The sequence below is a fragment of the Canis lupus genome, chromosome 4 (genome assembly GCF_011100685.1).
Source record: "Canis lupus familiaris isolate Mischka breed German Shepherd chromosome 4, alternate assembly UU_Cfam_GSD_1.0, whole genome shotgun sequence".
NCBI lineage: Eukaryota > Metazoa > Chordata > Mammalia > Carnivora > Canidae > Canis > Canis lupus.
This window is the reverse complement of record NC_049225.1, coordinates 22,432,229-22,455,658: the sequence shown is the minus strand read 5'-3', so window position 1 is coordinate 22,455,658 and position 23,430 is coordinate 22,432,229. Positions and strand designations below refer to the sequence as shown.

General features: G+C 49.9%; 2 protein-coding genes across 4 annotated transcripts in view; one reads left to right on the top strand and one right to left on the bottom strand.

Moving 5' to 3' along the window:
• Window positions 1–205: 205 nt before the first annotated feature.
• PCBD1 (pterin-4 alpha-carbinolamine dehydratase 1) lies at window positions 206–4,639 on the top strand. Of its 2 annotated transcripts, none has more exons than XM_038534249.1 (4): window positions 206–279; window positions 2,939–3,070; window positions 3,514–3,594; window positions 4,134–4,639. In XM_038534249.1, exons 1-4 carry the CDS (start codon window positions 277–279, stop codon window positions 4,230–4,232), a joined length of 315 nt encoding a protein of 104 aa, XP_038390177.1. In that variant the 5' UTR covers window positions 206–276; the 3' UTR covers window positions 4,233–4,639. The 2 variants fall into 2 exon arrangements, with proteins under 2 accessions (XP_038390177.1, XP_038390176.1); XM_038534248.1 differs by lacking the exon at window positions 206–279 and adding an exon at window positions 1,004–1,127.
• Window positions 4,640–7,026: 2,387 nt separating this feature from the next.
• SGPL1 (sphingosine-1-phosphate lyase 1) overlaps window positions 7,027–23,430 on the bottom strand; it is a 56,367-nt gene continuing 39,963 nt past the window's right edge. For both annotated transcript variants that reach the window (XM_038534247.1, XM_038534246.1), the window contains exons 8-15: window positions 18,109–18,197; window positions 16,608–16,713; window positions 15,106–15,204; window positions 14,324–14,473; window positions 12,618–12,856; window positions 11,338–11,484; window positions 10,140–10,260; window positions 7,027–9,649 (exon numbers count right to left, since the gene is read on the bottom strand). In XM_038534247.1, coding sequence (XP_038390175.1) covers window positions 9,509–9,649; window positions 10,140–10,260; window positions 11,338–11,484; window positions 12,618–12,856; window positions 14,324–14,473; window positions 15,106–15,204; window positions 16,608–16,713; window positions 18,109–18,197 — 1,092 coding nt within the window. In that variant the 3' untranslated portion in view covers window positions 7,027–9,508. The remainder of the gene's footprint in view (window positions 9,650–10,139; window positions 10,261–11,337; window positions 11,485–12,617; window positions 12,857–14,323; window positions 14,474–15,105; window positions 15,205–16,607; window positions 16,714–18,108; window positions 18,198–23,430) is intronic.

Sequence of the window (23,430 nt, the reverse complement as noted above, 5' to 3'; positions counted from 1 at the left end):
ACGCAGAAGTCCGCGCCCCGGGGCCGCCCCCCGGCCCCCGAGCTCCCGGGAAACGGAGCCCGGAAGAAAGTGCTGGAAGGGGCAGAGGCCGAGGTAGCGATTGCCCGCCCTCCCCGCGGCCCGGCCCCGCCCCCTCGCGGCCCCGCCCCCCTCGGCCCGGCCCCGCCCCCTCGGCCCGGCCCCGCCCCGCCCTCCCCGCGGCCCTGCCGCCCGCCGCCACCTGCCGCTCGGCCGCGTCCGCACCTGCGCCCGGTCCGCACCTGCGCCGCGCCCGCCATGGTGAGGGGTCGGGGCGCGCGGGGTCCGGGGGAGGAAGGGCGGACCGCGGGCCGGATCGCGGGGCCGGATCGCGGGGCCGGACCGCGGGGCCGGACCGCGGGGGCCCGTCCCTGCGAGCCCCTCGCCCGCCCCCGGGCTCCGGGAGCCGTTTCCCCGCCCCGCTGCCACCCGCGCCCCCGGCGGTGGCCCAGCGCGAGCTGAGCCCGGGAGAGCGGCGGTGGCGAGAGCGGCGGTGGCGCGGCCGGGTGACAGCGAGCCACAGCCCGGCCCGGCCCTGCTCCCGCCCGTGTCCCGGGGCGCCCCGCTGCTGCACGCGGGGCGTGGTTTTGGGTGGGGGTGGAGAGGCAGCTGGTGAGCCCGCAGACACACACCCCCACCCCCCCAACCGCCGAGGCCGGTTCTCTTGCACGGTGAGGGGAGGGCGCGTCTGTGTGTCTGAGTGTGAGTAGCGGGGTGGTCGGTTCTATGCTCCTCTGCCTTCCGGGCCCGCCCTCCGTGCACCCGGGCCTCAGAGCCTGCCCCCGTGCCTCGCTTGAGGCCAGGGGGGCCTGATTGCACGGGGTCAGCGCTCCTGCAGGCGGGGTGTCCCCCAGGAGGGCCCTGGCCCTCTGCTCGGGCCCTACTTCAACACCCTTACCCTCGGGGAGGTGAAGGGGAGCCCTGGCAGGGGAGGAGAGGAGCCTCTAGACCCAGGACGGCTCTTCTAAACAGCCTGTCTCTGGTCCCGAAGCCTCAGGAGCAGTCAGGACTGCGGTGACAGCTGAGAAGGCACTTGGAAAGCTGTGGCTTGGAGGGACGGCCAGAGGCCAGTTGTGTGGTGCACAGAGGCCCCAAAGATGCAGGGCAGGGTGGGTAATCAGTAACCCGAGCGAGTGCACACTCCCCCAGATGGCCTGGGCCAGGCCTGACCTGTGATTTACTAAGCAAACACTGCCCCTTCCCCCACTTGGATTCCAGCTCTCAGAGGGGCTGGGCATGTCCGCCCCAGGCTGTGAAACTTGGGGGATCCTGGAGGACTCTCAAGGGCAAGGGGTACCTCCTAGGAGCTCACCGGTACCCACCTACTTCTTTCTGGGCCAGAGAACTAATAAGCAGTGGGTTCTGATGCCTGGGCTGACATCATTCATCAGGTTGCCTGGATACACTGACCAGGCTTATCAGCCACTGAGAAAGGGCCAGCTCTGGAATGGAGCAGGGGTTGGGCACAGGATGCAGATCTCACAGAGCCAAGCTCAAGCCAGATCAGTCAGGAGAAAACAAGTGTTTTCAGGAGGGAGGGAAAGATTGACTTAGAGGAGGCTGCAATGCTTTCCAGTTGGACCCCAGGCCTGCAAGGCCTATCAAGCCAGCCGGCCCCAGGGAGTCTCCTTTAACGGATGCAGATGGCACCCCCTTAGTAACAGGGGAATTTACTGAAGTGTCCCACTGGCTCCTCTTGCTGATCTGAAAGTGGAAGTTCTGGGTCCCTTCTGGCTCTGGAGCCCAGGGAGGTGAGTGCCCCAGGGCCACCTCACTGGAGAATGGCAGATCTGGGGCCTGAACCAGTCCTGCCAACTCCCCCCAGGGCTGCTTGTGAAGCTAAATTAACCTCCCTCCCATCCTCCACCCCACTTAGTGGCTCGCTTTCCCTCAGCCCTCTGGAGTTTCTGTTTCAGCAGTTTCAGTGCTGGGATCCCTGATGCAGTGCCTAGGTCTGGATCCACCCCCCCAGGAACAGAACCGGCTTTTGCCTCCTTCTGTGCCTGAGGGTTCCACTCTTGGCCCATACCCTGCAGGTCTGGGCTGCCTCGAGGGCACTTTGCACACACAGTAGGTCAACAGGCTGAGGCACTAGGTTTGCCAGTCGCCCTCGGCCAGGTTAACTTCCACTTTGGGTCTGAGCTCTGGCTCAGGCTCCCCAGGCTGACGGAGTAGAAGAGAAGGTGGGGATCTGGAACCCCTAGGCCTGGCAGCTAGTACTGAGGCTGCATGGGGGCATGATGAACACCCACTGGGAGGTAGTTCCAGGGAGTGTCAGAGGTGGTGTGGCCAAGAATCAGCTGGAAGGTGTGGTCAGTGCTGGCTCCTTTCCCTGGGGGGCCTGGGATGCAGACTCAGACCCGCTTTGAGAATGATGCCTGTGCTCACGGGCTGAGGGGGATGTGCGTGTGTGTTTGTGTGGGGGAACCGTGCTCTTTTTCCCTTTCCAGGCCTAGATTCCTTGAGTAGAAGGGTGGCCATGGGGGTGAACTGGATACAGTCCACAGCAGGAAAAGGAGGCTTAGACCGTCGTGGGTACTCTTTCTGAAAAGTTGGGTAGTAACACATTTGCATCTGGGCTTGGTTTTGCTTTTACTCTCATTATCGTAAGAAACCTATGGGGCGGGGCTCTGTCGGGCTTTGGGAGCAGGGGTTGGGGGGTTGCTGAGCCCCAGTGACTTACATCACACCTCAGGATTTTCTGACCTCTGAGCAAAGTGTCAAAACCTAAGAACCTATCAGTATGTGAGCCAGGGCCCCACCTCCAGGGCCGGGTGCCACCGTCAACAACTCCCTGTGGTTGCTTTAGGCTGTGCCCCCCCAGAGCACCCGCGGAGGTTGCCTGAATGCCCCTCGTGACCAGGGCCCTCCCCTGGGTCCTGTAGAAAGAAGGCCCGTGGGCCTCTGTTGCCTCTCCTAGGCTGGCAAAGCGCACAGGCTAAGTGCTGAGGAGAGGGACCAGCTGCTGCCAAACCTGAGGGCTGTGGGGTGGAACGAGGTGGAGGGCCGAGACGCCATCTTCAAGCAGTTCCATTTCAAAGACTTCAATCGGGTATGTCAGCGGATGGGACAGTGTCTGAGACTGGGGCGGATGGGGTTCTCTCCCTCAAAGCCCTGCTACCCAAACTACCCTAGTCAGGTTGACTTCGAGTGTCACCCCTGGGGAGTGGGAAGCTGGGATCTGGGTTCTCCATATACCTGGAACTCTTAGAAACGATCCTCAGAGGAGATGGGTCAAGTAGGATACAGAGGTACATTTTAGCAGATAACCAAAATCTGGCCAAGACTCAACACCTCTGCGGTGTTTCCACCGTAAGGCAGGGTCCTAGAACAAGACGTTCCTCCTACTGAAGGGCCACCTTGAGCTGCAGTGCAGAACCAGCCATGGGTTGCTAGGGGGTGACTGAAGCTGGCCAGTCCGGCTCCCGCACCTAGGCCCTGCACCACCGGCCTCCCTCTCAGAGTGCTAACCTGCGTCTCACTTCACCACCGCAGGCTTTTGGCTTCATGACGAGGGTGGCCCTGCAGGCTGAGAAACTGGACCACCATCCTGAATGGTTTAACGTGTACAACAAGGTGAGCGGTGCGTGCCTGCCGTGGCCGGCCCGGCTGAGTTCTGAGGGCCCTTCCTAGGGCTTCCCTCAGCGCCTCCCAACCAAAGTTTGCCTGTCTGCCCCTCCTGGTCCTTTGGGCTCTTTCCTAGAATCATCAGGAACACCCCTGCCAAACGGTCAGGCTCACTACAAATTAAAGAATTGCACGTGGAAACACTGAGAGGACTCGCGGGCGGGGTAGACAATAAGTAGACGATAAGAAGGCGGAGCCCACAGAAGGCAAGGCTGTGGGGAGGGGCCACGGTCCCTGCTGATAGCTCCCAATGGGTTAGATCCTCCTGGAGGTGCGGGGGAATGAAGAAGTAGGAACCTGAGCTAAGAATGAAAAAGTAGGAACCACGCTCCACAAGCAGACAGGACTGACTGCAGGCGAATGCGCGCGGCCATTCAACAGCCACCACGTGCCAAGACGGGAGGGTTTGCACTGCTGCTAGTGACTCTTGGGAGGAGCCCCCAGGGGAGAGAGGGGTGCCAGGGCCCGTATCTCTGGTTTGATTCCAGGTCCACATCACCCTGAGCACCCACGAGTGTGCCGGCCTTTCGGAACGGGACATAAACCTGGCCAGCTTCATCGAACAAGTAGCGGTGTCCATGACCTAGGCCCCTGCCTTCCTCTCTGAACGCTTCAGGGGAAGGGGGTGACTGAACTGGGAACCCAGGGAGGGAATCGGGGAGCCCTGAGATGTCGCTGCAGCCAGAACTGCCGAGTGGACCCTGCTGTGGAAGGAGATGCCAGCGCCAGCACCGACCTTTCTTCCCCACACCCCTCTTCATCCCCAGCGCTCTGTCACACGCTCGCTCAGCACCATCTTCCCTTGCTGCAAGACTTCCCGGCACAGTAACGGTCTCCTTGCCAGGCCGTGTCCTGCTCCCTAACACATTTCCCAGGAAGCGGTGTCTGAGATGCACACTGTCTTATCTTAGAAACCAGAACCTAAAGTCAACCCCTTTGTGTGTGACAGAAACACCTGTGCTTTTATGCCTCAAATAAAACTGTTTCACTTGGCCTCAGGCTCTAGAACCTTCTTTTCCACAGGTCAGTCCAAATTGGAGTCAACAGGCATTTAAAGCCCTTACTCCGTGGGAGGCACTGTTTGAGGCACTGGAGGGGAAAGTGGGACCTGACCACCCTGTCTTCATGGAGTTCATGGTCATGTAGGGGAATTATGCAGGACGCGGTTAACCACCACTAGGCAGGATGAATGACGTCGATGCTAGAGGCAAGGGTAAGAAATGAGCTAAGGGAACATGAAGTGATTGACAGGGGTGTCTGGAGGCTTCAGTGACTTGTGCCTTGAAGATCAGAATGGGATTCTTGAGGCAGGGATGGCTGATTCTTATTCGCCATGAATAAAAGTAAAGGACATCTGTATTTATGTGTGGCGGTCTGAGGCTGCATTATGCCCTTCCTGGTCCACAACATCCCATGGGGAGACTTCTAATCCTGATAGCTTCTTACGGTTTTTTAGAGACTTAGCCAGAGTCTCCAGGTATGCTTGCCCTTACTGTGTAAGGGAGAGGACAAAAATCCTAGCTTAGGAGGTGACAGGTTAGTTACCATCTGAGCAGTTAAAGAACAGATTCCTACAGATCAGTCCTCCAACCTAGGATAGACGATTCCACCTCCAGGATAGACTGTTCCCACTAATATGCTGTAACTGGGAGGAGTGGGGGGCAGAGAGCACAGTCTCCTCTCTCTCCAGTGCATGCCACATGGGTGGCATTCCGCATATGCCATTATGCAAGATTTGGTTGAAGCCCGTCTCCCGATGGCTTCTCATCTATGATCCCCTAACCTGAAGCTGCCTGCATTCTAAGCTGACTTGCAAATGCCAGGATCTCTTGAAGCAGACATTTAGCAACATCACAACCTAGTCACCCTGAATGAGTTGGTCCTACAACAAGGGCCAGAAAAGAGGCAGAGGTTGGTGTCTGAGAAACAAGCATATGGTTGGTAAGAGGTACCAGCAGGATCTAAGGATTAACAACACCTATGTCAACGGCAGGTTCTCAGAAAACTTACTATCAAAACCAGGGAGATTCGGATGGTGATCTCCCTCCCACTGCTCCACTTCTGACTTCACTTTTCCTAAGTGAGCTTGGTTCTGATGACTGCGGATTAGGGGACAGAAGCCACCAGACATGCAATTATGGAGCACGTGTTAGGTCACCTTCCTGCCTCTGCTTACCCTGGATCAGGGGTTGAGAGACACCAACCTAGAGGATGCTACAGTTCTATGAAGGACTTTTCTGTGGGCCAAAGACACAAGCAATACTTTTTCAGAAATGTTTGTTCTACAATTCATGCAAATAACTGAAGCTATAGAGAAGATGTTATGGGGAGATTGTGGGAAAAAAAAAAAAGCCCAAGGCAAAGGATGGCAATTAAGACTCCAACTGGGAGGCACCTGGGTGGCTTAGTCGGTTAAGCATCTGCTTACAGTTCAGATCATGATCCCGGGGTCCTGGGATCGAGTCCTGCATTGGGCTCCCTGCTTCTCCCTCTCCCTTTGCCTGCCACTCCCCCGCTTGTGCTCACAGCTGCACTCTGTCAAATAAATAAAATCTTAAAAAAAAAAAAAAAACATAATAAAAAGACTCCAACTCAAGAAAAGGCTCTCAAACAGCTGACTTTTGCTCACCCCAGCTGTAGTTGGTAGCTGTCAAGTCAGGCCTCTGTCAATACTTCTGCCATTGCTGGGTCTGGCTACAGGTGACTCATTGCTACCAAGAACCCACAGAGGAGGCAAGAGGGTTCAAGGCTGTAAGTAGCAGGAATAAGCATCCAAACACCAATTCTTGGATGGGGGGACCAGGCCTCCTAACCAAGCATATCCTGGCTTCACCCTCTAGCATTAACCCCAAAGCAAGTAGGTGCTCAGGAAATTCGAGTCATATAGCAGAAAACTAGCAGAGATGACATCCCTTGGTTCTGGCAAAGTCCACAAATGGGTTGAAAAGCTGGGTTACCTGAGTGACAGCCTCCGGGACCTTTGGAAAGACTTCTTACTTGGAATGGAACAAGATGCCCAGAAGTTTCATGTGCAGAGAGATTTGGAGGGTTCCACTGGCTCCCACACCAGATGCAGGCTTGAAGCCAGTGCCCGGCTGGCTAGAGCCCACCCAGGAGGGTTCAATCCATCACTAAGGTATATGCAGAAGCAGATGGCGAAGAGGGAAGACAACACAAGGCAGGGCCCATGCCCTGGGGAACCAAAGCCCTCCTCTAAGCAGGTATGCCCACCGCCCCTGGTGACACCCCTGTGAAGGTGCCCTAATATCCGTGGCCGCACACAACCATTTCACCACGAGGGGGCGCTCTCCCACCAGCGGCCACCGCCCCACCTGGGACCTCCCACCTGCCCCCAAATAAGCAAACGAATCCAGCCAGCTCGTCAGTTAAGATTTCAGTCGTTTAATTACTGAATTGCTTTTTTAAGATATTATTGCTGCAATTAGGAAGGGAGCACTGAGCTGGGAAGAAGGAGGTTAAATACAGAAAAGATTTAAAAGAGGCAAGTACCATTTCCAAGTATAAAACTGGTAATATTAAAAGTGACAAGGCAGTACAGTCACAACTACTTACTCAACATAGAAACCAGACAGTACAGCTTCTGCAGAGGCCAATGCGACATCTGCTAGCATATGACCTCGTGGAGACATTCGGCCTGCCTCTGCCAGACTAGGTGTTCCTATGCACAGATACACATAGAGTGGAAAGCCCACAAGTGTTGAGTCAAACTAAGGCTTGTGATCAAAGTGGCTACAGTAGGTCCCTTTGAAAAACACCACTGTCCCCGGGGCCAGCAGTGCTGTCACAGCAGAGGAAGGGTCTGCAGACACTGGAAGCAACAGCACGTTCTAGGGGGCACCTGCTTCTCCACTTTAGCAGCCAGCAAGCCACAGTGGGGCCTGCTGGGTGGTTCTGGATCCCTGGTCTTCCTCCAACACCATCAATGTGCTGGAGACCCAAGGGCATTCACACACGGCTCTGGCCACAGCTCCTCTCTCGGGAGGTGCCCACCAGTTGAATGACTGGAAGGAGCATAGCTCCCGTGTCCAAAGGATCTTAGACACACACACACACACTCACACACACACACACACACACACACACACACACCCCTTCCTGGAACCGACCACCCCAGGAGGCACACACACACACACAAACACACACACACACACACATCAGCCCTGCAGTGACCCGGCCAGCGACTCACAGTTATTGTGGAGGAAGTACAGTGCTAAAGACCACTTCAGACAAACCCACTAGGGAGCCTGGGGGAGTCTGGTCATCTCGGCCCTCCCGGCAGCATCCCCAGTGAGGGAGGCCAGAGGCCAGCAGTCTGAAGAGGTTGAATGGTTCAGGAGTCCCTGAGAAGGGGAATGGAACACAGGAGATTTTCTCCTGACTTACCCTAAAGGCCTCCCCCACCCAAATAAAAATCTCCAGACAGCCCCATTTCCCCTGGGGCCTGGGTCAGGAGGAGCCCAGCACTGCTCACTGCTGAGGGAAAAGGCACACAGTATGTCATCTTCAGGGGAAGACAGTGGCTCCACCTAGATCAAGGCCCCTGAACAGGGGCAAAGAGGGGAGGGAGTGGGTGCAGGGATTGGTCCGTCCCTGCACCACCCTGAGCAACTAGTCTGATGGAGGAATCCCAGGCCCAGGCCCCACTGACAGTTGCCATCGTGCTTTCCTATTCCAAAGTTTGTCTCATGCTAGCCGGGGCTGAGAACTGCCCAGTACCTGAGGGTAAACTGCCACAGTACCTTTGGGAGCTGAACATACGGAAAGAGGCAGGAGGGATGCACGAATGGGGAGAGAAGGTTCCTGGCCTGGAAGGCTCTCTCACACCCTCCTCGCACCCACCTCAGGTAAGTCAAGGCAACTTGTGAAGGTGCTCTGAGCGGTTCCTTCAAGCAGACCTATTCTCATGCATGATGGCTCATGGCAGTGCGGGAGCGGAGGACCACTCCGGGGTGGAGACATCTATTTGAATGTGACACTCGGAGAACTTTAGTAAAGGCTCTGGTTTCTGGTCAGCAGCAGCCTAGGACAGGGCCCTGGTGTGCTCTAAACACGGCCGACACAGAGCGGGACCAGGGCCCAAAGGTCCTGCGCTCTCTGGAAACCACGTTCCCTTCCTGATCCAGGGGAACAGCACACCAATGTGAGGACAATTTCGCACACAAATCTCCAAAGACGGTGGCAACCAAATATCCAAGGGGGAACCACAAAAGAGGGCCGCACCAAAGCCTGCCTTAAGACACCGAGCACATACATATACTTGGCCATTCCAATCCTGCAAAACAGGAACAGCGGCCTATCCATCCGTGTCTCAGAAAGAGAAACTGAGTTGCACTAAACATGACTCTATGAGACAACTCACCTACTCAGAGAGGAGGCTGAGGAGGCCTTGTGCTTAGAGGGTACCTAACTCCCACCCTGTTACAAGGACGCTTCCTGTCCAATCAGCTTCACCAATCTGCCTGAGAGAAGAAAGAAAACCTTCTTTAGCACAAAAACGATACTCCAGCCTCCCTAAGGACTCAGGACAGGTCACAGCTGCCACACAAAGATTAAGTCAAGTTGAAAGCGAGAAGGTTAGAAAAGGAAATGGCTAAAACAATTCCTAGGGTAACATCTGGGAACAGGGAAAAATAATTAGGTATTGGACTCCTTCGGGGTCTCCATATTAAAAAACCACAAAGGATGAGAGGAGGAACAAGAATCCTGAGGATCAAGCCGTCTCATGGTCTGTCTTGTCGTGCTCTACGGAGCAAGACCAAATGCTGAACCTGTGTGTGGCCTGTCCCACACCCCAGGAACCTCTGCAGGCCAGGAGCCCCTCAGGGTCACAGAGTATCCAGGCTCAGCGGGGTTTCGGAGAACCATTCATCTGGCTGCTTGGAGTCACAGTGTCCGTGCTGAAGAGGCTGTCCAAGAAGACCGAGGACAATTCTGCGACCAGGTTCCTGTCAACTGTCGTCTGGGCCATGCCATAGATCGCACCCTACAAATCCAGTGAGAGGTCGTTACTGGCGGTGACGGGTACCGGGGCAGACATGAAGCTGTGGCTCCCATCTCCCCCTTCACACCGTCTCCATCTTCTGTGTCCCTCCCCTCCCAAGCTCCATGCCCACCCCAGGCAGTTCTTCACAAGTAAGTGCCAGTCTGCCTTTCTGCCCAAAGGAACTGGCCTATGTCAAAGATTCCAGAGAAAACAGGCTTATTGTCCTTCCTGTGTCATAATTTTCTTCTCAATAAGGCACGACCACACCTGCCTTTGTATAGCACTTTCAAGTTACCAGGTGCTTTTCTATACAGCACACCTCACTCAAGACCAAACAGCTTGGGAGTGGGTGAGGCAGAGGTCATCTGCTCAAAGGAAGAAGGTTTGTGGAGATGGGACAGAGGCAGGAACAGACTAGAGGCCACTTGGTTCTTCCAAACCCCCCATGGCACCTAAACTTCCACAAGAAAAATATTTGAAGTGTCCCTACCATTCCTGTGGTCTTTGCTTTCGGATTCTTCATGATTTGAGTGACCGACTCCCGGATGTCCTTTAAGAACTGTATGGCTACTCGCTTCCGGGTGTGCACCAGCGTGATGCAGAAATGAATACTATGGGCAAAGAGACAGACAGGTGAACCTCGGGGAAGAAAACAAAGTTCTAAAAGAAAGCAGCCCTCCCACACTGGAGTTTAGCACTCACTTCTTTGTGTTATCTGTGACAAGCGTTCCCAATCCTGGGAATCAGGGCTCTCAAATACATGGGCTGTCAAGCATGGGCTGGCACGAGGGCTTAGGCCTCAGCATGAGCAAGAACATCCTGACAGGAGGAACACAGCTGCCTGTTCTGTCCTGCTCCCCCCTCCCAAGACTGCCAATGGCTATGCCTTCAGCCACATGACCACCAAGGAGATGCTTCCCTTGTATTTCCTTGTAGACGATAAACCCTTAAGGGTGTAGGGCCAGAGGGGTTTTGAAGGACTCCAAGGCAAGGCAGCAGCTCTCCCTCCCCCGGAGGGATGCTGGGGTACAGAAGGACGGTGAAGGGCAGCCTCATTAGCTTAGTGGTTTAGCGCCGCCTTCGGCCCAGGGTGTGATCCTGGAGACCGGGGATCGAGTCCCATGTCAGGCTCCCTGCATGGAACCTGCTTCTCCCTCTGCCTGTCTCTCTCTCTCTCTAATAAATAAATAAAATCTTAAAAAAAAAAAAAAAAAAAAGGACTGTGAAGAGGAAGCAGCAGAGTCCAGATGGGCCTGGCAATGGCGCCACAAGTGAAACACTGGACAGTGGACAGACCTCTGCCATCCGGTGAGGTGTTTCTTTACAGGCATCATGGAAAATTAATTACAAAATATTATAGAAGAGAGCAGTGGGCCTGAACAGTGAGAGGCCCTATGGAAAGTTCTGGACTAAGTATGATTCAGGGAACGAGTCCATGTGCAAGAGCAATCGGATGGTGGTGTACAAGGTGGGGCAGGGAAGAGGGCGGGGGCAGGGCCAGAGGGTAGCCATAGAGCCATAAAGCTAACCGTTTCCTTCTGACACTAAGGAATTCTGAAGGGGGGGGGGGGCGGCGAGAGGAAATGGCACCTCACCAGCAGTCTCTAGGCTGCAGGTCAGCCTGCTACCCAAGCGCTCGGGCGGGAAGTCCTGGGGCCCAGGAAGGATAGGAGGCTCCTCTCGCTTACCTGGGCGGGAACTGCAGCTGGTTCAAGTTCCACCCCTTAGCCGTCATCAGGTTGAACAGTCGGTAGATGTCAAAGTCTCGGGAGCCCAGAGCAATTACTGACAACTGAGGATTCCCAAAAACAAAGATGCCTTTGATAGTTTCCAGTCTTAAACAAAAAAAGACAGAAAGGAAATTCAGCCACGGATGCTGCTCAGGTCATCATCTCTTTAATCATGCAATGTCTCTCCTATGACACTACCTCATCTTTTAAGGGCTTCAGCTCGTTCACCTTTTAAAACCAGGTGGTGAGACGGAGATCAGTGGTTCCTAGTTCCTAAACATGACAGATGTTCAAAGGCCCAGACCCCATTGAGCTCCAATGAGACACAATCACCAGCTCGTACCCTGTCTGCCCAGCTCCCAAATTATGATATGCCCCACGGGCATCTGAGGCATAAAAGATGCATTTTAGAAAAAATCCTGGCAAAATAACCCCTCCATTGCTGCAATTTAAAAAGTCGTATGTGTAATCTCTAAAGCAAGAAATGGTAGAGCAGTTCTCAACAGATGGGTGGATCAGCTGGGTAAATGCAGGCTTTTTTTGAATGACATATGCCTACTAGTCGCTTTCATTTGCCCTCCAGATTCTGAAAAAGCCTCCCCAGTCCAGGTGAGCCACAGAGACAGGCAGGGGACACATGAACAGGTGGGTCAGACAAACGTACAGCCTCATTCTAGCCTCATCTCAACCCTGCATTTCCCCCCTCGCCCTCCCCGTTCCCTCTGCCTCATCTCCGGTGCTTTTACACCAGAGACTCTCCGAGGGTGGGCCCTAGACCAGCAGCTTCAGAATCGACTGGGTGCTTCCCAGAAGTGCAAGTCCCCACATTCCCATTCCAGATGAACTGAATGAGAATTCTAAGAGTGGGGCCCAGCAACCTGGGTCGTAACAGGTCCTCCAGATGCTTAGAAGACATGCTCGAGTTTGAGAAACGCTGTCTTAAGCATTAAACTGCACATTGTATCAGCATCTGGTAAGAGCTGCCAGTTGTAAAGACATCCTTTGGACACGATGGCCTACAGATGAAGCCTAGATCTGACCCTCCAGGGCACAGCAGAGCAAGGAAGCTTCTCCTCCCAGGCCACTACCACATACCACACGTCTAAGCTGCTGTCCTAAGCCCTTGGTCCCTAGGGGATGGGGAGTGGGCTGGGCATAGGGGTGCTTGGCCAGGCGACGGCTCAAGCCCAGGAGCAGACAAAGCCAAAGACGAGGCCGAACCAGTCCTCCACACATACTCTGACTTGAGGAAGCGAGTAGTTTTGATGATCTGTTTGGTGGCTTCAACATAGCCGCTCTCACCGAAGTGCATCAAGGCAGCCCAACAGGCCGCGCTAATGCCTCCGGGCCGTGAGCCCGCGATGGTCGGGGAAGCGTAGATGCCGCCCTGCCAGTCAGTCGCCACGAAGAACTGATGGCTCCTGTACTTCTTGTCACTGTATAACAGCACGGAAGAGCCTTTGGGGGCGTAGCCATACTGAGGGGGAGAAGCACACAGGTGAGAGCACAGTTCTGCAGGGCGGGCCTGCCCCACACTCCTCATGCAAACTCCTCCTTGTGCCCATTTCTCACTGCTTCCCACTCACGTGGAGAATTCAAACTCAGAATGTTAAGTGTGGAGGGAACTGAAGGAATGGGGTTTAAACTCTCTCTCTGAGGGATGAGGTGTCTGAGGCCCCCCTCACCCAGCACATGGTTTCTCTTATGTAAAACATGACTCCAGGGTGGTACGTCAGGATGGAAGCAAAGATAAATTTCCACTGGAAACCAGGAAAAGGGTGGAATTCACATCACTTGGAGCAATTAAAATAATGATCTCACTCCCTTCCTAACTCTTTTGCTTAGTATTGTACTTCCTTTTTAAGAACATCATGGCGTTCAGAATCTACAAGCTACTGAATCAAGCTTAAAAATAACCTACGTGCTTGGTTTCCTTATAGAAATGTGCCCTCCTAATGAACTCTCGCTGCTGCAAACATGGAACTAACTTTACCCCCTGACCCACACCAGGAGAGGTGTAGGAAGGACGAGGGCACAGGGGTTGCCCAGGTACCATGGTAAAATCAGATCAGATCCTGATGGAAGATTTGCGTGCATCACTTAGTCTGAAAAACAGGTCTCCAACCATACTTGAGATTAAAACAAGCTCTGCATAATCAGAACAAAGCACACATTCCTCAGGCTGCTACTCCTTCTCCCACAGCTGTGTGTAGTTTCAAAGAGTTCCTGACCAACCTAGACTCTCTTCAGGTCCACCAGGGGTGGTGGCATCAGAACATTCCTGAGCACAAAGTTCTGCCCCTTTTCCAAAGGACTCCTCCCTTGGCTAGCTCCTGTCACATGGGGCAGGAGCCCCCATAGCGTGGAAGCCACAGCACTAGCATACGTCCTCTTAGGAATTCCACTATTAACTTCACTACTCATTCCCCCCACCCTAAAGAATCTCAAAGCTTCAGGGAACATTTTTCTACGGGCCACTGTACTAGCATGTCCCAGCTACATACAGTCAATGGATACGGAAAGCCATATGCCACAAAAATAACAAGTCCCTTTTCAATATTACCTGTCACCTATAACACCATACTTTGTCCCCTGAACTAGCTACGCTGATGAGAGCAAAGAGCCAGATTTTTTTTCTTTTCTATTTATTTATTTATTTACTTACTTATGATAGACATAGAGAGAGAGAGAGGCAGAGACACAGGAGGAGGGAGAAGCAGGCTCCATGCCGGAAGCCCGACGTGGGACTCGATCCCAGGACTCCAGGATCGCGCCCTGGGCAAAAGGCAGGCGCCAAACTGCTGAGCCACCCAGGGATCCCCCAAAGAGCCAGATTTAATTTTACATTTTGGGCAGAATTTAATGCTTGAATTTATCTTGTTGATAGTAGTCTAAATAATCAACTGCCCACTTTGATTAACATTTGGTCCCTTCCCTGTCTCACCTTGTGGGTATCAGCTGAAATGCTGGTCACACCTTTCACCCGGAAATCAAATGGTTGCTCCAGTGGGTATCCTGCTTTCTCCATAAAGACGATGAGGAAGCCCCCCAGACAAGCATCTACATGAAGAGGTATTTTATATCGGACAGCCAGCTAGTTCCAAAAAACAAAGACCACAAGAGAATTTTATTTATAGCCGCATAACAAAAACTTTGCAAGACACAGGTGGAAAAATGTACTGTAACCACAAGGCCACTGTATACTACATCTTTCATATTTAAAAAAAATGGCTAGTTTTGGCATTCCTCATAAGCTCATCTTCCAAATGTATTTAAGTTTCAAAATAGTTCATATGAAATGTAGTATTTTATATTTAAATACCCAGGACCTCAAGTTCCCTATAAAATGGAGCCGGAAACAGCAAGCCTCTGATGTAGGGGTGGGGAGGGTCCTGCCTTAATAACTGTGGGTGACGAGGAGAGCGCGCAATGGGGGCAGCACTGCTGGCTACCACCCTCTGGTAGGTCGGCTTCTCCATGCGGCTCAAGAAATGTCAATAGGCTTTCAGAATATCCAGTTTCCACAGCTGTCTTCCTCGTGCTGCCCCTCCCCCCAGCTAGGAACTTCCTGAGGCCCCAAATAGAGCTGTCAGGCTTCCTATGGGGATCAGGAAATTTGTGCACAAATCTAAACTCAAACTCGCTTCTTCTTGCTGAGTACCACACCATTAGATTCCATTTTTAAATCTCAACTTGACTGCCTAGCAACCCATTTCTCTGGCGTACCTTGGCCACTTCAGGGACGGGATCTATGACACCATGAGGAAACTGGGGGGTAGAACAGACAAGCATGGCCGTGTTCCTGGAGATGGCTCTCCTCATTGCCTAGGGGTTTAAAGTTGAAAGGAAAACAAGAAGCCACGTCAGAATTACTCTTCGTGCTGCTGCCAAGAGCACCCCAGACTACCAGCTTAGGGTTTGCACTCCTGTAGCGCTATCTCCACCTCTCCAACCCGGGAGAAGACCACCAGCACCAGCACCACCACCACGGTGGCAGGACGCAAACACGGCCAGAGGGCGTCTATCTGGGGAAAACAGTCTGAGGCCACAACACAGCAAATCATGGTGGGAGGAAAAAGAGCATTGGGCTAAGAGGCTGAGGAGTCTGTGCAAGTCCCAGCCCCACTTACTAGTGTAGAAACTTGGGGCAGACTACTGAACTCCCCCCAGACTGCTTCCTCACCTGTGTACTGCCAAACTACTGATGGCTTCTACAGCCTTCCTGGGCTGTCCTAAGACTCAGATGCCATTCTTCCAGCAAGTTCTCCACACAGGCACAATATAAAAAATAATGACTAACGGACTTCTATTCAGTCTTAGAAAAGAAAGCTTGCCATTTGTGAGGATGTGGATGAATTTGGAGGATTCAGTGAAGTAAGCCAGGCACAGAGTGACAAATGCTGCATGTTCTCACACATACGGCAGCTACGACAGCCAAACTGAGAGCAGAGAGTAGAATGGCAGTTGCTGGGGGCTGAAGATGAGGGGCACCAAGTTTCAGTGATGCCTGACAGGAAGTTCTGCCCCGCTCATGGATGGCCGTGTGACCAAGCCTAACAATACAGCACTGTGTGCCTGAAATCAGCTAGAGGTCAAGAGAGTAGTCTTACATATTCTAGCCCAGAAAAAAAGAAAAAAAGAAAGAAGATGGTAACTATTTGAGAAGATGGAATGCATGCTCAATAGCATGACTGTGGTGATGAGTCTGCAATGCATACACATATCAGAACATCAAGATGGCACCTTAGATATATACAGTTTTGTTTTCTTTTTGTCAATTTGTCAATTAATATGTCAATAAAGATGGCGGGCAGAAATAACGTTAGTGCTAATAAACTGGGTAGCTTAGTTCTGAAAAAATACAATTACTATTATTTCAGCATTGAAATTCAGATATTGTTTTGGGCCAATGAAAACCATAGGGAGAGCCCTGGGGCAAGTCAGTCCATGCTCATTTTACAGAGAGGAGAAAGAGATGTTGCTGAAGCAAAACCCAGGTGTGCAAAGTCCCAAGTCAGGGACTGAATCATCCTGCTATCACAGTTCATGAATTTAGGAAAACACAGAGCCGTACTCAATCACCACTGGTGGCAGCTTGTCGGCTCTGGTGCCTACAGTCAAAGGCCTTTGGGGTCTGTCTGTGTGTGACGCTGGAAAAAGCCAGTCAGCCAGGTGCATCCCTGCTCCTCACAGTCCACAGCACAGAGAGGCCCTTCAGGGCAACTCACCCGAACATCCACCTCCATCATTTTGTTCAGTGGAACCCGTATAATCTTCATCCCGAAATAATTGGCTGCTTTGTCAAATGCAGCATGGGCACTCTGGGGGGCCACACTAAATGACAGAGAAGAGGAGGAAAAGGACATTCAGATAAAAAATAGGATTCAAGAGACAGTCTAGTTAGCAGCTCATTTAAACCGTGAGCAGTAAACTTCTAATTATTTTTCCTCACATTTTTACAAGTGTTTATATTGTTTTACTTTTCTCTTTAAAAACAAACAAGAAGCCAACTGCTTTTATGTAGAAATCTTCCCCCTATGATTTAGGAAATCCAAAGCATAAATTAGGGCTGACATGTAGAACACTAGGGACTGGGAATTGGGATCAGATCAGCATCAGGCAGAGCCTTATCATGCTGGCCATCCAAAGCCAGGGAGACGTTGGGAGCACGAGGTCTCACACGACACATGGCCAAGCAGGAACCTAAGACTGCTTATATCACGTCAGTGGTTCCTTCCATCTTGGAAAGCCCACAAGCCTGTGAGAAACTGTAATTCCCATTGTTCCTACACACTTGGAAGCAGCACTTCAAATAACACTGAAATGGGGGTGCCCGGTTGGCTCAGTCAGTAGAAAATGCAACTCTCTTTTGTGAGTTCAAGCCCTACACCTGGGCATAGAGATTACTTAGAAAAAAAAAAAAAACAGCACTAAAAAGGAGACAGAGTCATTGTTAAGTATTTGCTTTCAGACTTCTCTCAATTATTGCACTCTCAAAATCAATGTTCCCTTTAAGGAAGGAAAGACTCTATCACTAAGCACCAAGCACTAAGATTTTTGTATGGAGAAAGATGGTAGCCTGACTTTTTCTCTTAGGCTAATTATGAAGCCCAGCATGAGATGACATGCAACCCTCAGTTACTGATACCTGTGGGCAAACAGTAACCCAGAGGATATAGTATAAATACTCTGGGCAAAGAAAGGGCCCAGAGAAAAAAATGCAGCCAAATATCAAAGTTATATCCACAGGGTGGCATGACAGATAAATCTCAAAAGGATTTTAAAAAAATTTTCCTCCCAGAAAATAGCCCTCAGGTTCAAATTTTCTTATTAGGGAGCACTCTGAGGCAGCCTATTTTATTTAAGTAACTTTCACTGAACTTAAAGCAATGAGAGAGTTTTCTGCAGGCTCTAGATTATTTATAATAAACTCCACAGAATTCAAAGATGTAGTCCTGTTACTCTGTCACTTTTAGAAAAAGGATCTCATTCTTGCTTTCAGTACATACCACATATAAACTTGGGGGTTGGGAAAGGGCATGACCTTTAAAATTAACTGGCTGATCCACTGAGGATTCTGTGGAATGTGAAGGGATAAGGGTTGAGCGCACAGGACAGGATGAATGAGCCAGAGGAAGAGGGAAGAAAGACATAGTAGAAAACAGATGGTCAGGTTGTTTCCAACCGCAGTCCTCCAAACACATAAACCCGAAAGCCACACATACGTACATTTCTGGAGTTTTGATCCCATTCTCAAAAGCCAGGTCCCGGTAAGCTTTGCAGGCCATCAGTATGCTTTCTGTCCCCCCAGAGGTCACCTGTAAGAAAGAAGAGACGCCATTCATGGAGTGGAGTGAGGAGCAGCTATCAGCATGCATGTCCCACCTTCATCTTGGTGATGTCTGATGCAGCAGCAGATAAGGTCTAGGATGCCCTCTGAAGAGCAGACACTGCTGTGTCTTCCGGAAGGAAATGTGGCTTTATCGGCTAAGCCCAATCTTGGTTCGGAAGAGTAAAAACTACAAAATAAGACTGAGCAGAATCATAACACCATATGGAAAAATGCACCATCTCCCCAGATGTCAGCAGTGCATGGTCGGTTTACACTTCTGCTACTCGTCCGGTTGCAGGTAGGATAGAACATTTTACACCACCCAACAGCATCAGGATTACAGACTTTGATTTAAATTTCCAATGCTCACTGCAGAATGAAATTGCAAAGTCACAATTCTAGTAAACTACACGATAGCTCAGAAGACCAAGAAGAGAACATTCCAAAGTGAACTGTGGTTTTGACAAGTTTGAATGAGAAAAGCAGAAGCCTCTACTTAGAAGTCTGTTACCTTACTTAACTGAAATCAAAACAAAAATCCTAGCATTTTTAAATGGAGTAAAATGTCTTCCTAAAGCTAGGCCTAGCCCCTGTTATAGGTGAATTTCTTTATCAGGGTTGAAACCTAAATACCCAAAGGTCATTTCACATGCCTGACTTCCTTCACTGGACTACAAACCCATGAAGGTGGGGACCAATCCGTTCATGACAATATTCCAAGCATTAGCCTAAAGGCTGACACCTAACAGAACCTCAGCTAACATTTCTCAAAGCCTGATTTGACTCTCCGTAAACCATGACCAACACAGGCACATCATACCCATTGGGCTACCTTTTGATGACATCTAAGAATGAATCCTTTTAGGGGCACCTGGGTGGCTCAGTCGGTTAAGCAACCAACTTGACCTCAGCTCAGGTCATGATCTCAGGGTTGTGAGATTGAGCCTGCATTGGGCACTGAGCTTAGCATGAGTCTCCTTGAGATTGTCTCTCTCAAGTGAAAAAATAAATCTTAAAAAAAAAAAAAAAAAGAAAAGAAAGAAGACATCATTTCAGAACAAACCAAAAAAGCCACAGCACTGAGCTAGGTAGCCATTTTCTGAGATTTCTCATCTCCGAAGATTCATGTAAGTTTAGATAACATTCTCATTGTACAGGTGAGAAAACTGAGCCCCTAAGAAGACTAAAATAATTCACCCAATGCCATCCCTTAGCATCTGTTGATAAAAAGCAAAACTCTCTACATTTGTGTATTTAGTGGAGCTTAACATGAGATGGAATGAGAGAGGGGGATTTCTGGAATTTCCTATGATACCCACATAGAGGACAAACACCATTGGCTACAAAATCCCAGAGGTCAGGAGTTACATGGAAGATTACTGAGAGAAGTTAGTCATACTGTGATTCAGGAAGTCTTCAGGAAACACATGACCATCACCCACAAGTTAATACTCTGAACTTGGGCACAGGACGCCTGTTTGTAGTCTCTGCACTTTTATGCTGGAGAAGATGAAAATGCTTATAGTGGAGGTCAGCTCTGAGAATCAGCAGCTTGCCCTGTGGTCTAGCATAAAACCTCAGACTGTCACATGAGGAGCCAAACAAGTGTGAAGCAAGTCAGAAGAGGACCAGCAACGTCCAAGTCTCCAGTGCGTCAGCCTCTAGGTCCAGTAATGACCTAAGCAAAAGGATTTCCAAACCCCTAGTCACTCAGCACACACGCCCTATTTCTAGTCCAATAACTAATCAAATCAACATCATTATTTGTTAGGCAAACAGCAGTGTACTTTTGACTGTAAAAGCAGGAATACCTCAATTTTTATTTTTATTTCCGATCCCCAAATTCTGTGTTTAGACGTGCTGCTAACCTCCCCCATGGCCCTCCACCTTCTGAGCCCAGAGAAAAATGGAAATTTAATTGTGAAATAAATCAGAAGGTGAGAGCTTCAGTAAGTACTTGGTACTTTAGTCAGCTTCTTCTGACATTTAGAAAAAACTCTTGCTATAATATGTCAGAGAACAAGAGTAGAACACAGCTGTTTGGAGAATTTTCTTTCAGATGTTGTTTGGACCCTTTGTACAGCCAAGACTGTTCCCCGTGACAACAGAAGTTCTTTCAGTATATGAAATCACCTCTCATCCATTTTAACTGAGGCAACTGAAGTTAGTAGCAGGAAAGAGAGTTTAGAACAAAGAACAAGAAGAGTACAAGACCTTAGCTAGGAATATGCTCCAGCCCACCCAGCCATGTGGCTCTGTCCTATTTCCCACCTCTGAACTCTGAACATTTTTCACCAGAAGCAGCACATCAAGACAGAGACAGAGAGATGGAAGAGAGAAAGACTGAGAAGAGTGAGAGAAACAGAAACAAAAATTATCCAGAGGTAATTAAATCTCTTGTGAAAGTCAAAGTATTACTAAAGACTAGGGATCTCACACTCCATCCTTCTCCCGACCCCTGACACAACCACTAAGAGAAATTGTACCGGGAGAGGCACTGTTTAACTGTAGCAATGCAAAAACACCCCTAGGTTGGACTTTGGCATTAAGATGGGAGACTGAACCTACCTTGCAGCTACCTTCTCTCCCCCCATACTTAAAAAAAAGAAGAAACACAATTGCAGAAACCTGCAGTAACAGCCACCAAACAAATGAACAGAGAAAATCTGATGCAGCAAACCTCAAATACTGGCAATAAAAAAGAGACAAGTTTCTAAAGCAGTGGAGAGCAAAACACAGGTTCTAATCCCTCCTTTAAGCCCTGAAAATTGTCTGGCGAGCCAGCAAAACCCTTAGGATTCTCATTAATACCCCCCAAATCTTCAGAGAAGCTAGTGGAGGAGGTTCTTTATCTTCCAATCAGTGAATGGGAGGTGAGGCGGCTAGGGAGAAACAAGCAAAATGGGGAGAGAGAACATTGGGATGGACCCCTTCAAAGTGAAGGCTTCAGGGATACAGGATGGGTTAAAGACCTAAAGCCCAAAGGGTATTACTATCTTCCAATAAGGCGGAGTGAACCCTCAGAGACAACCTTTAACAAAATCCCAGAAGAGACCCACACGTTCCAGTGTAGGTGGAACCAAGTGGCCCTCAACCAAATGCCCTGATGAGAAATCAGCCAGCACGTGTCAGAACAAAACAGGATTTTCTGATGGCATGAGCCATAATGAAAGAAAATGGCATGGTAACTGCACAAACACAGAGAAAGAAAAGAAAAAAGGAGCATGCAAAATAAAAGCCTAACTCAAAAGACAAGAGTCTGAGGAGGGGAAGGGAACTCCTGACTGCTGTTTGTCATTACAGGACAACATGATAAGACCACGAATTCAAGAAAACAAGGGCTGAGAGACTGGACACCAAAACAAAAGAATGACACCGCAGACCTTAAACAGAGTAGCCAATGACCCTAACACAGGATTAGTAAGGACACAAGGAACAGAATAAACACTGCCAAGAATAAAGATCAGGACTTAGAGGAAAGGTTTCAGGCAAGTTTAGCAAATCCAAGGGCAACTGGGGCTCAGTGGTTGAGTGTCTGCCTTCAGCTCAGGTCATGATCCCGGGGTCCTGGGATCGAGTCCCACATCAGGCAGGCTGCCTGCTTCTCCCTCTACCTGTGTCTCTGCCTCTTTCTCTGTGTCTCTCATGAATAAATAAATAAAATCTTTTTTTAAAAAAGTTTAGCGAACCCAGATTAAAAAAACTGAAAGGGGACTGCCACTCCATACCTGGAGAGCTGTGTCCATCTAGCTAGACATAGAAAACCAAACGGTGTTCAAAGAAGGACAGGCATGGTTGCAAATCTGTGAAATCATATTCTCTAAGAATAGCTGAGTAGCCTAGGAAAAAAGTGAGGAAGAGAAGATCCAGAAGGAAAGAAGAATAAAGTGGACAAAGGTCACATGGAAAAAAAAAATCACAGAACTCCTATTTCCAGCAATATAGATTATACAGCTTGGGCAGCCTGCCTCCCATGGGAAACAACTAAAAAGCCTCATAAAACATTCTTTTTTTTTTTACATCTACCACTGAGTGAACTAAAGGAATATACTGAACCTAAACAAAGCTAAATCAAGAATCTTACCATATAACTGAGAGCCAAAGCTGGTTTCAACTTTGAGGGTTGCTGCCAACCTCTAGGGAATACCAACTCCCATTGTGACAAATGAATAGGAGGTTAATTTAGGGTCTTCCTAAGGTAAGGAGTCTAATAGGAGACAGCTGGAGAACTTGGGATCTACACCCTATTCTCAGGGGAACAAGAAATAAACTACTGGTGTAGAAGGAGACAGCAAGAAAAACTGCTTTCTCAATCCAGATGTTCAGATAAAGAAAAATAAGAATCTCTCAAGAATAGATCACAAGACAGCTTTCACACAGGTCTGCGCTGAACTCCTACTACCTCTGTAGTACGAGAAACAGCAAGCTGAGCATCAGACTCAAATAGGTTCCAGCGTGACAGCACCTCCCAGCAAGTCTTTGGCAACTGGCAGAAGTCATTAACATCTTCTCTGCAAGAACTTAACTTCCATCTTGGCCTCAAAGATAAGTCCCAGGAAGATAAGTGGCTCACAGTAAAAAAAAAAAAAAAAGTCAAATATAAAGACACGAGACAACAGGAGAGAAACCAGCAGATACAGACACACAAGGCTCATGAGTAATGGAATTATCAGACACAGAATATAAAATAATTACATGCAATATATTTAAATAAGCAAAACATAAGCCAAAGAAAGGAACAATGAACCACCATGCAGTGACACCTGGCTGGCTCAGTCCATAAGCCCATGTTAGGCATAAACCTTACTTTAATAATAATATCATTATTATTAATAATAATAAAATAATAACTTGAGCAAAAGCCTAGTCTAAAAAAAAAAAGAACCACTATGCAGATTAAAACAAAATTCTCAAAAATGAAGAATACAGTAAATAAAATTTAAAAACCCAATGGAGGGATCCCTGGGTGGCGCAGCGGTTTGGCGCCTGTCTTTGGCCCAGGGCGCGATCCTGGAGACCCGGGATCGAATCCCACGTCGGGCTCCCGGTGCATGGGGCCTGCTCCTCCCTCTGCCTGTGTCTCTGCCTCTCTCTCTCTCTGTGTGACTATTATAAATAAATAAAAATTAAAAAAAAAAAAACCAATGGAGCAACTGAAGTGCAGAGGTGACAAAGCTAAAGAGGGAATCCATGAAACCCCTGTACTTATCTCCCAGCTC